This window comes from Myotis davidii, unplaced genomic scaffold (assembly GCF_000327345.1).
Source record: "Myotis davidii unplaced genomic scaffold, ASM32734v1 scaffold425, whole genome shotgun sequence".
NCBI classification, from domain to species: domain Eukaryota; kingdom Metazoa; phylum Chordata; class Mammalia; order Chiroptera; family Vespertilionidae; genus Myotis; species Myotis davidii.
This window is the reverse complement of record NW_006296413.1, coordinates 814,359-827,302: the sequence shown is the minus strand read 5'-3', so window position 1 is coordinate 827,302 and position 12,944 is coordinate 814,359. Positions and strand designations below refer to the sequence as shown.

General features: G+C 58.8%; 1 protein-coding gene across 1 annotated transcript in view; it reads left to right on the top strand.

Moving 5' to 3' along the window:
- The window catches only part of ANO1 (anoctamin 1, calcium activated chloride channel), a 145,867-nt gene that overhangs the window by 116,314 nt on the left and 16,609 nt on the right, over positions 1 to 12,944 (top strand). The window contains exons 14-20 of the mRNA XM_015568944.1: positions 2,554 to 2,636; positions 4,793 to 4,804; positions 5,379 to 5,450; positions 7,531 to 7,608; positions 8,578 to 8,652; positions 12,582 to 12,793; positions 12,892 to 12,907. Coding sequence (XP_015424430.1) covers positions 2,554 to 2,636; positions 4,793 to 4,804; positions 5,379 to 5,450; positions 7,531 to 7,608; positions 8,578 to 8,652; positions 12,582 to 12,793; positions 12,892 to 12,907 — 548 coding nt within the window. The remainder of the gene's footprint in view (positions 1 to 2,553; positions 2,637 to 4,792; positions 4,805 to 5,378; positions 5,451 to 7,530; positions 7,609 to 8,577; positions 8,653 to 12,581; positions 12,794 to 12,891; positions 12,908 to 12,944) is intronic.

Below are 12,944 nucleotides of genomic sequence, written 5' to 3'. Positions count from 1 at the left end.
GCGGGGCGGTGACAGTCCCTCTGTCCCCTGGCCTTGCACTGCTGGTTTTTTAATCCTCTGTCAATTGTTTCTTCATTGCCCTCTCAGGAATCACCTTCCCACTGCTGCTTCATCCCACTGTGTCCTTTCTTTTCTGTTCCCCAGCTTTTAACGTTTCTGCTCAGACAGTGACAGAGAGCAGCCCCAAACCTGTTCCTGCCGGGAGGGGCGCGGGCTGTGCCCACGGAGGAATGGCTGCCGCCTGCGGTTCTAATCTCGCTTTCACGCCACGGTGGGGTCTGACTTCCCCGGGGCTGACACTCTGGGCCCAGAGACCTCAGCTCCCTGCTGCCTGGAATTTATGATATTTCAAAACCTCAAATTAGGCGTCACACACAGCAACTTTGAGCCCCATTTAGCTGTTCTCTAGGATCAATTTTCTGAAATGATGGCATAATAATGGGTTTTAACTGCCTGTCACTTTCGTGCAGAACAAAGGAAGTAATTTGATTTGAGCCCGGCCCCAAGAAGCCGGAGGACAATGGTCCCTGCCTGAATGAAATGGCAGAGGCAGGGCTGAAATCCCTTCCCCGGGGTCGGCATGGAGAGGGCAGGTGACCCGGCTGAGTCACCCTGGGCTGGAGGGACAAAGGGAGAGCTACACTGTGGTTTCCTCTGGACTCAGGGAGGCCGTGGAGGGCTTAGGGCCTTTGTGCTGGCCCCCGTCCCCACAGGGGCTGACAGGCAGGGTCCCGTCTGCTCCTCCGCTCTCAGAAAACAGATGTGTGTTGAGCAAACGTGTGACTGTTGGGAGCCACCGTTCATGCGGCTGGTCTCTGCTCTCAGGGGGCTGCGCTTTAAGGAGGATGCGGCCCTGCCTATGGAGTCTGGGTGATGGAGCCCAGAGGTTTGGGAGACAAGACCCGGGTCCCTAGGAGCGCGGACCTCCCCAGGGAGGCGCAGGTCTGCACGCAGCGGCAGAAGCACCCAGACCGGCCAGAGCCTCGCCTGGTGGCCTGAGACGCCAGCGGCCGGTCTGAGAGGCTCTGCTGGTCCACCTGGCACAACAGTCGGCAGGGAGGCCGTGCCAGGGCATCTCCCGGGCCTGCAAGGTCACGCTCGGTCACAGCAGCAGCGTTCAGGGGTGTGCTCGGGAAAGGGCTCCGGTAGCCCGCGGAGGAGGCATCCAGAATTAGGGAAATTGGAGGCAGGCCCAGGCGGGAGGCAGTGGGGACAGGGCAAGACAGGGGGGCCCAGGGCGCGGGTGGATGCGGCCTGGGTGGAAGCTGAAACGGAGGCCTGGGGGTGGGGGGGAGGGTGGGGGGACGAGCGTTAAGCAGCCAACTCATCGCTGGGCAGGGACGGGTGGGAGGAAGGACAGGCGGTGGTAGGTCAGTGTGTCTGCTTGCTCCGGGCCCGAGTGCCACCCCACAGCCTGTTCCGAACATGGGCCCCCGGGATCTGCATTTTGACAAGCTCCCTGGGGGACTGATGCCGCAGAACCCTGGCCCACGCTCTGAGAAACCCCAGAGGAAAAGGGTCCATTCCTCCTGCCTTCCAGGGGTGGCAGGCGACCAGCCGGGGAATCCGTCCTTGTCCTGTGATTTGACGCCATCTTGATGCCACCACTTGTCAGACCAGCCGTTTAATTCCTCTGGGCCTCAGTTTCCTCCTCTGAAAAAGGGAGAGAGAATAGCACCTCCCTCCTGTGATGACTGGGAGGTTGATTAATACTTTACAGCCCTTCATATAGGCCTGACTCGGGACAGTTCGACCTTTGCACGCACCCCAGCTTCCTTCCTGGGGAGGAGCGTTAAGGATAAAGGGTGCAGCCAGCATCTCCAGTTGCAAGCTGTGTGCTCATGAACGCCGTCCGCTCATTCAGTGAGCACCCTTGAGCTCCTGTCTGCGCCGGGTGCCGGGCTGTGTGCCTGGGACCCAGGGGAACAGGGCCCCTCCCTGCACCCTCCCCCACCCAGTAGAAGGGCCCCTTGACATGGGACAGGGATTATAATGGAGGGCAGTGTGGACACCGCGAGCGGGAGAGGCCCCAGGAGGAGTTAGTTTCTTTCTGACACAGGAGGAGGATCGGGGGCTCCCTGGAGGAGGCGGCATTTGAACTATGCATAGTCTGTTGGGAATGCGAAGCAGGAGGTCGCACCTAAGAGTGCAGCCCAGCAGCCAGACCACCTGCGAGGGTTTGACGCTTGAGTGTGTGTCCTTGGCTCTCCCCTCACGCTTTCTGACCTGGGGGTCCCCAAGATCGATGGAACAGGACGGTTAAGAGCCCAGGCTCTGGGACCAGCCTGGGCTGGCCCCTCACTGGCTGGATGAGTAACCTTGGCCAGGACTTGATTTCCTCGTGCCTGAGTTTCTTCATCTGTAAAAGGGGAATGGGACCGTCTCTGCCTCAGGGTGGGCAGGAGGGCAGCAAGGGTTCATTCCTGTGACCTTCTTGCCCAGCACGATGCCACCCTCACTCACCAAATGGTGCAGAAGCAAAGAATGCATTTGTGCCATCGGCGTCTCAGGGCTGCTTGGCCCTGACGTTATGGTTTTCCTCCCTGCCTGCAGCCGCCACCTTCATGGAGCACTGGAAGCGGAAACAGATGCGTCTCAACTACCGCTGGGACCTCACGGGCTTCGAGGAGGAGGAGGTGAGTGCGGGGCACTGCGTCCTCCCCTGCCCCCACCCATTACCTCCTGGGGACGCTCCTGGAAGCCTGAGGCCCTGGGGCCCAGGCAAGGCTGCCCCCGCCTGCTTCTCAGTTCACATCCCTGGTGTTTGAATCACCCGCGGTTGCCAGGGCGACGGTTTGATGTCTGTCGAGTGTTTCTGATCTCCATGCTCACATGGACGCACCGCCCACCAGTGCGGTCAGGGACAGCTCACCACGCTGACCTCATCGAATCCGGGGGAGGCCGGGCGAGTCTGGGAGGGAATCACCACCGCCCAGGAGGTCGAGTCCCCAAAAGCGGCTGTGAGTCTTTGCCCCGGTGCCAAAGCCACGCTCCTCAGTGCCAGTCGTTGGGCGTGACTGAGAGGTGGGAGCTGAGCCTTTCCCAATAGAGGGAAAACCAGACGCCCGCATCCCCGCTTTCCCCAGACGGCCCAGGGGCCACTGGGACGGCGGAGGACACTCCCAGAGGTTCCTCGGAGAAGCCTGGCCGCTGCCCTCCGAATGGGCAGCTCCCGCCGGAGTCCCCACGGGAAGAGTGGGGAAGACAAGGAAAAGCAGTCCCCACAGCCTGCCGCCCACAGAGCAGAGCTGTAAGGTGTGGCCACACTGGTCGTCACTTAATTTTTCTTTTTAATATATATTTTATTGATTTTTCACAGAGAGAAAGGGAGAGGGATAGAGAGTCAGAAACATCGATGAGAGAGAAACATCGATCAGCCGCCTCTGGCACACCTCCCACTGGGGATGTGCCCGCAACCAAGGTACATGCCCTTGACCAAAATCGAACCCGGGACCCCTCAGTCTGTAGGCCGACGCTCTATCCACTGAGCCAAACCGGTCACAGCAGCCACTTAATTTTATAAGACGCCGAGCTTGTCTTTTAAAAGCGAGCTCTCATGCATGTTCACTGGATGTGGAATCTCCCCCGTCGTTTTTTAGCATTCCATCGTTCTCCCCACACATGCTCCCTCCTGACACGGAGTCTGCCCGCCAGTCTTCAGCCGAACCTACTGCAGTCCGGGAAACTGGTGGGCGGGCTCCGTGCTCCCAGTGCTGCTGGCGGCCGAGGGGACTGGGGTCTGCGGGGAGAGGCACCACAGGGCTTCCATCCTGGTTTGGCACTGCCCTTGCTGTGTGCCCGAGGCCAAGTTGCCTAACCTCTCTGTGCCTCAGTGTCCTCCCTTCTTAAATACGGATTGTGCACTAGTTCTCACTCTAGAGGGTTTGAGGGGGTCTCAGTGGATAAGAGGCACTTAGGGCAGGGAGGGTCCCGGACCAGTAAGTGCCCCAGGACCAGTCACCCGCTAGCCACCTCTGAGCTCAACCCTCTTATCCAGGGGGCCCCATTATCCCGTCTCACACATGGCGACGCCAAAACAGGTGCAGCCTGTTCACCGATAGGCAGCCCTTCAGGGGTGAGCCAGGCACGGAACCTCCCCCTGGGCAGGTTCTTTCCTTGTTACTCTTTCAATTAGGAAGATGCAAGCACAACACAAAGCAATCGCCGTCTTATTTTAGGAGAAGATTGAGAATGTCCTTTGCATGATGTCCCTCTGGTTGGGGAGAGTTGGGTAGGGGGCCAGTCCTGTGTGTTCAGCCCCTCGGGGATCCATCCCATGATCTCTTCACCTGCCCCCCCACCCCCGGCTCTTGACTTGGGGGTGGCAGTCGGAGCCCTTGGGCAGGAGGCCCCAAGGGACTGAATGAGGTCCCCAAGGTGAGTCTCCCCATCACCTTCCTCCCCCCATAGCTGACCAGGGACCCTTTGGGAGTGAATCTGAGGGGTAAAGGCAGCCTCTCCGTGCAGTCTGAGCTCCCGGTGTTGGCCCTGGGAGCAGAAGGAGCCCGTGTGTCCCTTAGCTGAGACCGACACAGTCCAGCACCCGCCTGGGAATTCCCAAAATCGCTCAAGCTGCAAAAGCAACAGCACGCACGGTCACCCTAAAGCAACGACGGCCGCTAGCGGGTCTCGGCCCCCAGGTGCTCCTTGTCCACCCGTGTCCTTCACCCTCATCCCAGCCCTTAAGAAAATTGTCGTTAGTTTAGAGGACGTGGCCTATTTCTTTAAAAATAACACAAGTAATGGAGTCTTTTCTGTTTGTTTTCATGTGTATGTTTCTGGTTCCCTGAAGGAGGCCGTCAAGGTTTGGAACTTTTTGTCACTCCTCTGTCTCCCCATAGCCTGTCTCCCGGGAAGAGGGATCTTCTCACGCCTCATCTGTCTCTTTCTACCATCAGGCCTCCGCAGCTCCTCCACCGCGGGTGGGGCCTCCGCTTCTCCCCACCTTCGGGTCTCTCTTAACCCCGTTCTTCCGTTCCAGTGCCCTCTGCTGACCTGCTCCGGGCTCCCCCGAGGCCTGGCGCCTCCGGTCTGCCCGCGCTTGCTGGCACTTACTGCGTCTCTCCTGACCCCAGTAGATGTTCTTGGGGCCAATTCACAGCTGGGTGTTCAAAAGGGGGCCACTGGGCACTGATTCGCTGCCAGCAGCACCCAGAGCCAGGTTCTCTGGCCTTCCCCACGGGCTGGGTTCCCCACAAGGGGTAGATCCCGGACGGACTGCGTATGGCACGTTCTGAATGGGAAATGGTACAAAACAGCCAGCTGTGAATTGGCCCCAAAGGGTGCCCAGCGCGAATGGGTGGACTGGATTTGGCATGCGTGCTCAAGGTGAGGATCTCAAACTCACAGTTCACAGGCCAACTTGGTTTCTTCCACAGGACCACCCCAGGGCTGAGTATGAAGCGAGAGTTTTGGAGAAGTCACTTAGGAAAGAATCCAAGAACAAAGAGGTACGTTGGCCACTTCTTCCGGCTTTCCCAGCAATACAACATTGTGTGTTCATCAACAGTGTAGACGGGGGCTCAGAAAACTCTGCATGTTCAACAGTGTAAATCAGAAGCTGGCCCGAGAGGCAGAGAAATATTTAGACTCTGCAAGCCTCTGTCACAACTACTCAATTCTGCCACTATGGCTTGAAAGCAGCCATAGACAGCAGGTAAACAAATGGGCCTGGCCCATTTGTTCCAATAAAACTTTATTTATAAAAACAAGTGGGGGGTGGCCAGATTTGGCTGCAGGCTGTAGTTTGTCAAACCTGCTACAGCTCTACCATCTTGATCTATCCTGAGCGTGACCTCAAACTTCAGCCAGCATTTTAACATCAAGGGCCAGGTAGCTTTGCAGCTTTTTCGCAGTACACTTGACATTCATTGTGTCCACCTCACTGTGTTCTGGGTTGAAGGATGAAATGGAAGGGCTTGCTCAGCCAGCCATCCCTGAACAAATGGCCAGTTCCTTGTTCCACTCACAGACAATGAGGATGAGAGAGAGAGAGGTGGGTCTTGGTGATGTCCTTGAGGCCATCATCTTCTCATAATACATGCCTTTCTTTCTCCCCAAGCCTGCCATTCGAGTTGGTAGTCTCACGTGTGCAGCCTGAAGGCTCACCAGCTCTGGAGTGTTGGGTTTTTTGCGAGGGAGGTGTTTGTACATGGCCGGGGCCGCGCAGAGCCCTGGGCCCTTGTCAGCCTCTGACCGCGGCCGGGGACCTTCGCATCATGCCTGTGGGACGGGGACAATTGACAGATGCTCGTCCCAGCTCCAGTGTCTGCTGTCCCCTTTGCACACTCAGCCTCTGGAGCTGATCAGGACAGTCCCCCAGTCTTTCCTGGTCGTTGTGTCACACGGGCAGAGTTTTCTGGTTCCGAGAGGCTGGGGATCGCAATCGCCAGCATCCCATCCAGAGGGTAAAGTGGGTGCACCAAAGCCCCCTCTCAGGCCCGTTTCCATGACAGCAGAGTCCAGCTTAGTCCTCTTGTAGTCCCAAAGAGGGTGCACTCTTTGAACACACTCTTACAGTCTGAGCGGGACTCGGGGTGCAAAAATATAACCACAAAAGCATGAGCCATCACCCCAGATCGGGAGATTGTCTTCAGTTGGACCGATCAGAAGGTGTGACACCCCCATGCACGGTGCCTTCTGAGCAGCGACCTGTGGCCTTGAGCGGCTCCTCTTCCCCTCCTGGGCCTCGGTTTCCCCTCCTAAAGGGAGAGGCGTGGTGCCAATGAGCTCAGTGCGGCATCTCGGCCGCGGTGGCCCAGGACAGTCCATCCCATGGCTTCACAGTGGCACCTCTGAGCGTGAGCAAGGGTGGGTGTTGCATTCCCTCCTAAGGGGGAAAAGGGCTTTGAGGCACATGTCATGTCTGCGTAAGTCCAGGGACTTAACCAACCCCAACAGTAGGCCTGGGGGGTGTCAGGAGTGCCCCTCAGACCCCAGTCACTCACCCTCTGGGCTTTGACCAGAGATCTCAGATCACATGAGAACAAGGTATGGGGTGATTTCTGCAGGCTGTTGGGGGACCCCAAGCCCTGTTTGCCCCTGGGGGGGGGAGCACACCCTTTATTTTCTCCTCCGTTTCATTGGCTCCCAGCGGCTCCTTTATGATTTTCGTTTCCCCCACAGCTGAGGCTCCAGATTCACTTTGGAAAACACAATCCACCCCTTAATGGGTATAGTAACTTACAACTCTGGGCGTGGCCTCCTTTATGTTGGCATCGGACGCTCAGCACACACGGCATCTTTGCATAAGCAAACCCCGTAGGTCACAGCAGCCGGTTGGCGAGTCGGGCATTACCGAGCCCCGCGGGCTTCCGTGCTGGGGTCTCGGTCTGAAGCCTGGCCTGCGCTCTCCTCCCCCCTGGTCTCAGTCTTGCTGTTAGGACGGGGTCCCTGTCAGCTCCTGTGGTCTGCAACGCCCAGAACCTGGACCAGCCTCGACGGCAAGCACACCATGGGGGTGACGGGGGCCTGGGCCAAGGTCACACCTCACCCCGTGGTGCTCTCTTGTTCCCTCCCCCCTCCCCTTAGAAGCACCGGAATATTCCAGAAGAGTCAACAAACAAATGGAAGCAGAGGGTTAAGACAGCCATGGCGGGGGTGAAATTGGTACTTTTCTGTGTCGGGGCGATGCGAGTCGTGACTGTTTGCGACGACCAAAGTCCATTGCGTCCTCCTCAACCAACTCTGACTTCCGTGTTGGTTTTGTCTTTTTCTTAACATTCACATCCGTGCTTCCTCGCCTCCTGCCACCCCCAGCGAGCTGTGACGTGTGTGGAGGTGTCACTGCATGGCTACGGAGGACTGGGGGGTGCGGGGGGAGACCTGTGATCTGTGCTTGTCACCACTGCCTGCCAGCGGTCTCGTCTTCTCGTTAACACGCATGTCACCCGCCCCGGAGCGAGGGCCTCCCTCCCGGGTCCTGTCCGCGGCAGCATTCCTTGTTCGAACACTTGCGCTTCCCGTTTAAAAGCCCACCCCGGTTCTTGAAACATCCCAGGTTGGTGACAGGCTTCCACCTCGGGCTCCTCCCCACCCAGAGAGCCTCCAGGCGCCTGTCGCCAAGTGTCGCTACGGTCCGCTGCGGCTACGCGGCAAGCAGCATTGGAACGTGTGCGGGCTGCCTGTTTCGACTTGCTCTGCAAAGGAAAATAACTATTATGGTCTGGGCGGCGGAGGGCAGAGCACCTTAGATCTTCTCGCCCCAGACGTGAGACCTTCCGCCAAAGAAATGGGGTCCAGACACACTTCTCCCCGACGAGGGTCTGACACTCTTGTCATTACTGCTGTTGTCATCACACAGAGGAAGCCCATGTTAAACGAGTTCCCTCTGTCATGACGTGACATCATTTCCTAGGCCACGGGACCCCAGCTGTTTCTGTGAACACTAGACGTTTGCATCCACTCGAACTGTAAATGTTTTTTTTTAAGGTGTTTCTAAGTGTTTCTGTCGTCCGAGTTCACGCACACACACGCGCACACACACATGCACATATGTGCACACATGCACACATACACAACGCACGCCTCCCCGCCCGGGTGGTTCCCACCGGTGACCCGCGTTCTTCCATGTTGCAGACTGACAAGGTGAAGCTGACCTGGAGAGACCGGTTCCCCGCCTACTTCACCAACTTGATGTCCATCGTCTTCATGGTAAGTTCCGGAAGGCTGAGGCGGGAGGACGCCGGGGAGCCCACACCCGGGCCGGGGTCAGCCGTCACTGTGGCAGGTGTATGCTCGTGGGATGGTGCCCCTGGAATGGGAAGGAGCAAGGTTCCCCGTGGTCCCCAGGGGCGCTCTGCGTGCCTGGGGTCGGTGAGAGAATTTCCCAGAGTCCCCGATGCACATCTCTCATTGTGACAGCCAGACCCAGATCTCACAGATATTATTTAAGACAAAGCTGAGGTTTTATTTTTTTTTAATTTATCTTTATTGTTGAAAGTATTACAGAGGTCCCCTCCTTCCCCCCACCTCTCCCCAGGCCTTGTTAATTAACTCACCCCTAATGCCTTGACAGGGCCGGATGTTCCCCACCCCTGTCCTAAACAAATCCCCTCCTTCCCCCCACCTCTCCCCAGGCCTTGACCCCACTGTTGTCTGTGTCCATGGTTATGCGTATGTGTATGTAAGTTCTTTGGTTAATCTTTTCTTGCCTTCCCCCACCCCCCCGCCCACCGCCTTTCCTCTGAGATTCATCAGTCTCTCCCATGCTTCTATGTCTCGGGGTCTATTTTGTTCGTCAGTTTGTTTGGTTCATTAGATTCCACATGTGAGTGAGATCATGTGATGCTTGTCTTTCTCTGACTGGCTTATTTCACTTAACGTGACACTCTCCAGGTCCCTCCGTGCTGTCTCAAAGGGTAAGAGGTCCTTCTCTTTTACTGCTGCACAGTCTTCCATGGAGTAAACGTACCACCGCTTTTTTATCCATTCCTCTACTGATGGGCACTCGGGCTGTTTCCAGATCTTAGCTATTGTATATTGTGCTGCTATGAACATAGGGGTGCATGCCTTCTTTCTGATTGGTGTTTCGGGGCTCTTAGGACATCGTGTTAGAAGCGGGGTTGCTGGGTCAAAAGGCAGTTGCATTTTTAATTTTTTGAGGAAACTCCACACTGTTTTCCGCAGTGGCTGCGCCAGTCTGCATCCCCACCAGCAGTGCACTGGGGTTCCCTTTTGTCCACATCCTCGCCAGCACTTGTTGCTTGTTGAGCTAATGATGGTAGCCATTCTGGCAGGTGGGAGGTGGTACCTCATTGTCCTTCTAATTGGAAGGTTTTTAAAGGAAGAGATTAAATAAGCACAGACAGGACAGAAGTCAGGGTGATACAACTCAGGGTGACGGGGGGCTGTGACAGGCTGGGGGGCCCGAATGACTCGGCCACACCTGAGCTCTCTGAGGGGGTTTCCCCCACACGGATGGGGCTCCCCCAGCCGGCCGTGCTTTCATCCTTCCCCAAGAGGTCAGGCCACCTGTGGTCACTGAAGGAACGGCTGTCCCCTTGTCCAGCCCCCACCCCGTGACCTGGCTCCCAGGGGGCCCGGGTTCGAGGGCTGAGCCTGAGCCCAGGTGGCCGGAGCGCCTAACAGGGAGCATCTCCTTCGGGCCTCACCACCTGCCTGTCCTGAGGCCACCCCTGCAGCTGGTGAGGAAACTGAGGCCTGGAGGCCAGTCCCTCTCCCAGGTCTCCAGCCAGCAGGTGACAGGGCCGCACGCCACTCGGCCCGCCTGCCCCAGGAGCCCGCTGTTCCTATGAACTTGGGGGCCAGAGGCTTGTCTTGGTTTTCCAGGTTGGGGAAAGGGCAGGGCAGAGTGAGGACTCAGTTTCCCCACCTGCTATTACACACGCTACAGGGGACTCTCGGCTAATGGAAGGAAATCCCAGGAGCCAACTCGATGGGGCTGGGGGCTGTTGTGCCATCCAGGGGACTCTGAGCAGGCCAGTCTGGTCTTGAGGGCCCTGGAGCACATGCCCCAAAGGCATGTGAGTGTCCCCTCTGGGCAAACATTGGGCTTAGTGCTGGGGGTCACCTAAGGATGATGGGGTCCCTACCCAGAGCCTCCCTGGGGCTCACAGCACAGGGGTCGGGATGCAGAAGCAGGAGACTGAGGCACCTGGCGGAGAAGCCGCAATGTCCTTGCGGAAGGACCAGCAAGAGCAGGGTGGTGGGGGCGGGGGGGGCTGGCTGGGCCCTCTACACCCCAGCAAGGAGGCCTTGGCTACATGTCACTTCCTGGATGGTCTTTCAGGACGTTTAGGCTCCTCGTAACCAAAAGTGAGGAGGTGGCTGTGCAGGGCTCGTCTGGCAGCTCCACAATGCCGCCAGACACTGACCTCTGTGCCTCCCTCTCACCCAGCCTGTGCCTCCTCTTAGTCACAACGCGGCTGCTCCAGCCCCGGCATCACCTCCACCCTCCAGGCGGGAGGAAGGGGTGGGGCCAAGGGGAAGGAGACCAAGCCGGTGGAGGCAGCCCCTCTTTGAAGGTGCTTTCCAGAGGCCTGCCCACAACCTCTGCTTGCATCTCACTGGTCAGACCACTTCACGTGGGCCCCCCTATCTGCAGGGAAATGGGGACATGGGCGCACTGTCACTCCCAGCAAAGGCAGGCTGGTGGGTAGGGAAGGAGCGGGCCCTTGAGGTACTGGCGACCCCGTCAAATGAATCAGCAAGTTTTGTCCCGCCCACAGGAGCTCCATTCACTGAACAAATGTGGGTTGAGCACCTACGATGTGCCCGTGTTCCTGGTGTAGGAGACACCGGAGTGGCCGCACCAGCCAGCCCCACGCCCCGGCGCCCTGTCCTTCCGGGGGAACTGTACCCAGGAAGGAGGCTGCACGGGGCTTGCCTGTCATGGGGACGTGCCAGCCCTCTGGCTGGGAAAGGGGGGCCCTTGCTGAGTCACCCTGCAGGCCCGGCCGCCTGCCTGCCCCCCCACACACGCGGGCACGAGGGCCAACTCCAGTGCCAGGGCGGTGCCTTCCCCTGGGAGGGGCCCCTTGGCAGGAGCCAGGGATTTTCCGAGGAAAGCCCTTGTTCCCAGAGCCGGCAGGGAGCGGTACCCGCACCTCAAAATGGGGCCACCCCTTCATCAGGGCGCGGTGTGGCCGTGGACATTTCTTGGGCAGGGTGTGGTCACCCTTTAGTCAGCAGCAGAAGCAAAGTCACTGGCCCAAAGTTCAAAATAAGAGCTTTGCTAGGAGACTTCTGATGGCTGCGGTGCCCCGAGGGGTGAACCAAGCTGCAGACGCGCATGGCGCACCCCCTGGCCCCAGGACTGTCCCGGGGCCTCTCGGCACCCTCCTAGCAGAGCTGGGGCCCACCCTCCGCACCCTAATGGGGGTAAATGTGTGAGGATGCGGACACCCAGGAGGGAGTGGGAAGAGGGTGGAGCCTGCGCCCGCAGTGTGTCCTCAGGGCTGGGATTCGCAGGTGTCCTCACCCCTGGGGCGGGACAGGGTCTCCCCGGCTGAGTTAGGGTCTTTGAGGAAAAGGAAACGGAACCCAGACAGACAGACAGACAGCTCCACACGGAACAGCCTTGTCATCCCAGCCAGCCGTCCCCCCGCCCCCATCTCCCAGGCAACCTCCAGCCCGAGTTGTGTGGGACGTTCCAGTCCAACTGTGGGGTGTGGCAAGAAGAGGGGCTCGCTCTTGGGGACAAGCCCGAGGGTGTGGGTGAACCAAGGAGGTTGAGAGAAGGGACCCGATCTGACTGTCCAGCCAGGCCTGCAGCAGCGCCCACCCCAGATCGGACCGCCCACACACCACCCGCCTCCTTTAAACATCGATCCACCCGAGTGTCTCTGCTTCTGCTCCTCACCAGGTTGCGGGGAGGAGCCCCTGCCCGGTGGTCAGCCTGGTGAACCCCACTTGTGTGCTGGGTGACCTGGCCTGGTGGCCGGACCGCTCAGTCTCTTCTGGACAACAGAAACCAGTCCTTTGTTCGTGTCTGTGGACTTAATGCCATAGAGCCCCTGGCATGTGTGGGTGACAGGGTGGAGGGAGGGCTGGCCGGGGAGCACAGGGGGAGGTCCGGGAGACCCAGGTGGCCCAGCCAAGGTGTCCCTCCTCCTCTGCAGATCGCGGTCACCTTCGCCATCGTCCTTGGCGTCATCATCTACAGAATCTCCACCGCCGCCGCCTTAGCCATGAACTCCTCCCCCTCCGTGCGGTCCAACATTCGGGTCACAGTCACGGCCACTGCCGTCATCATCAACCTGGTGGTCATCATCCTGCTGGACGAGGTCTACGGCTGCGTAGCCCGGTGGCTCACCAAGATTGGTGAGCGCCCGTGTCCGGGACCGCGGCCCGGCCCGCCCTGGAGCCAGGCAGCCCCTCCTGCCCTGTGGCCTCGGGCGGGTCACTTCCCTCCTCCCCGTCCCCTGAGAGCCGCGTGGAGCGGTCAGCCGGCCACTCAGCAGCCTGCGTCTCGCTCCCTCCAG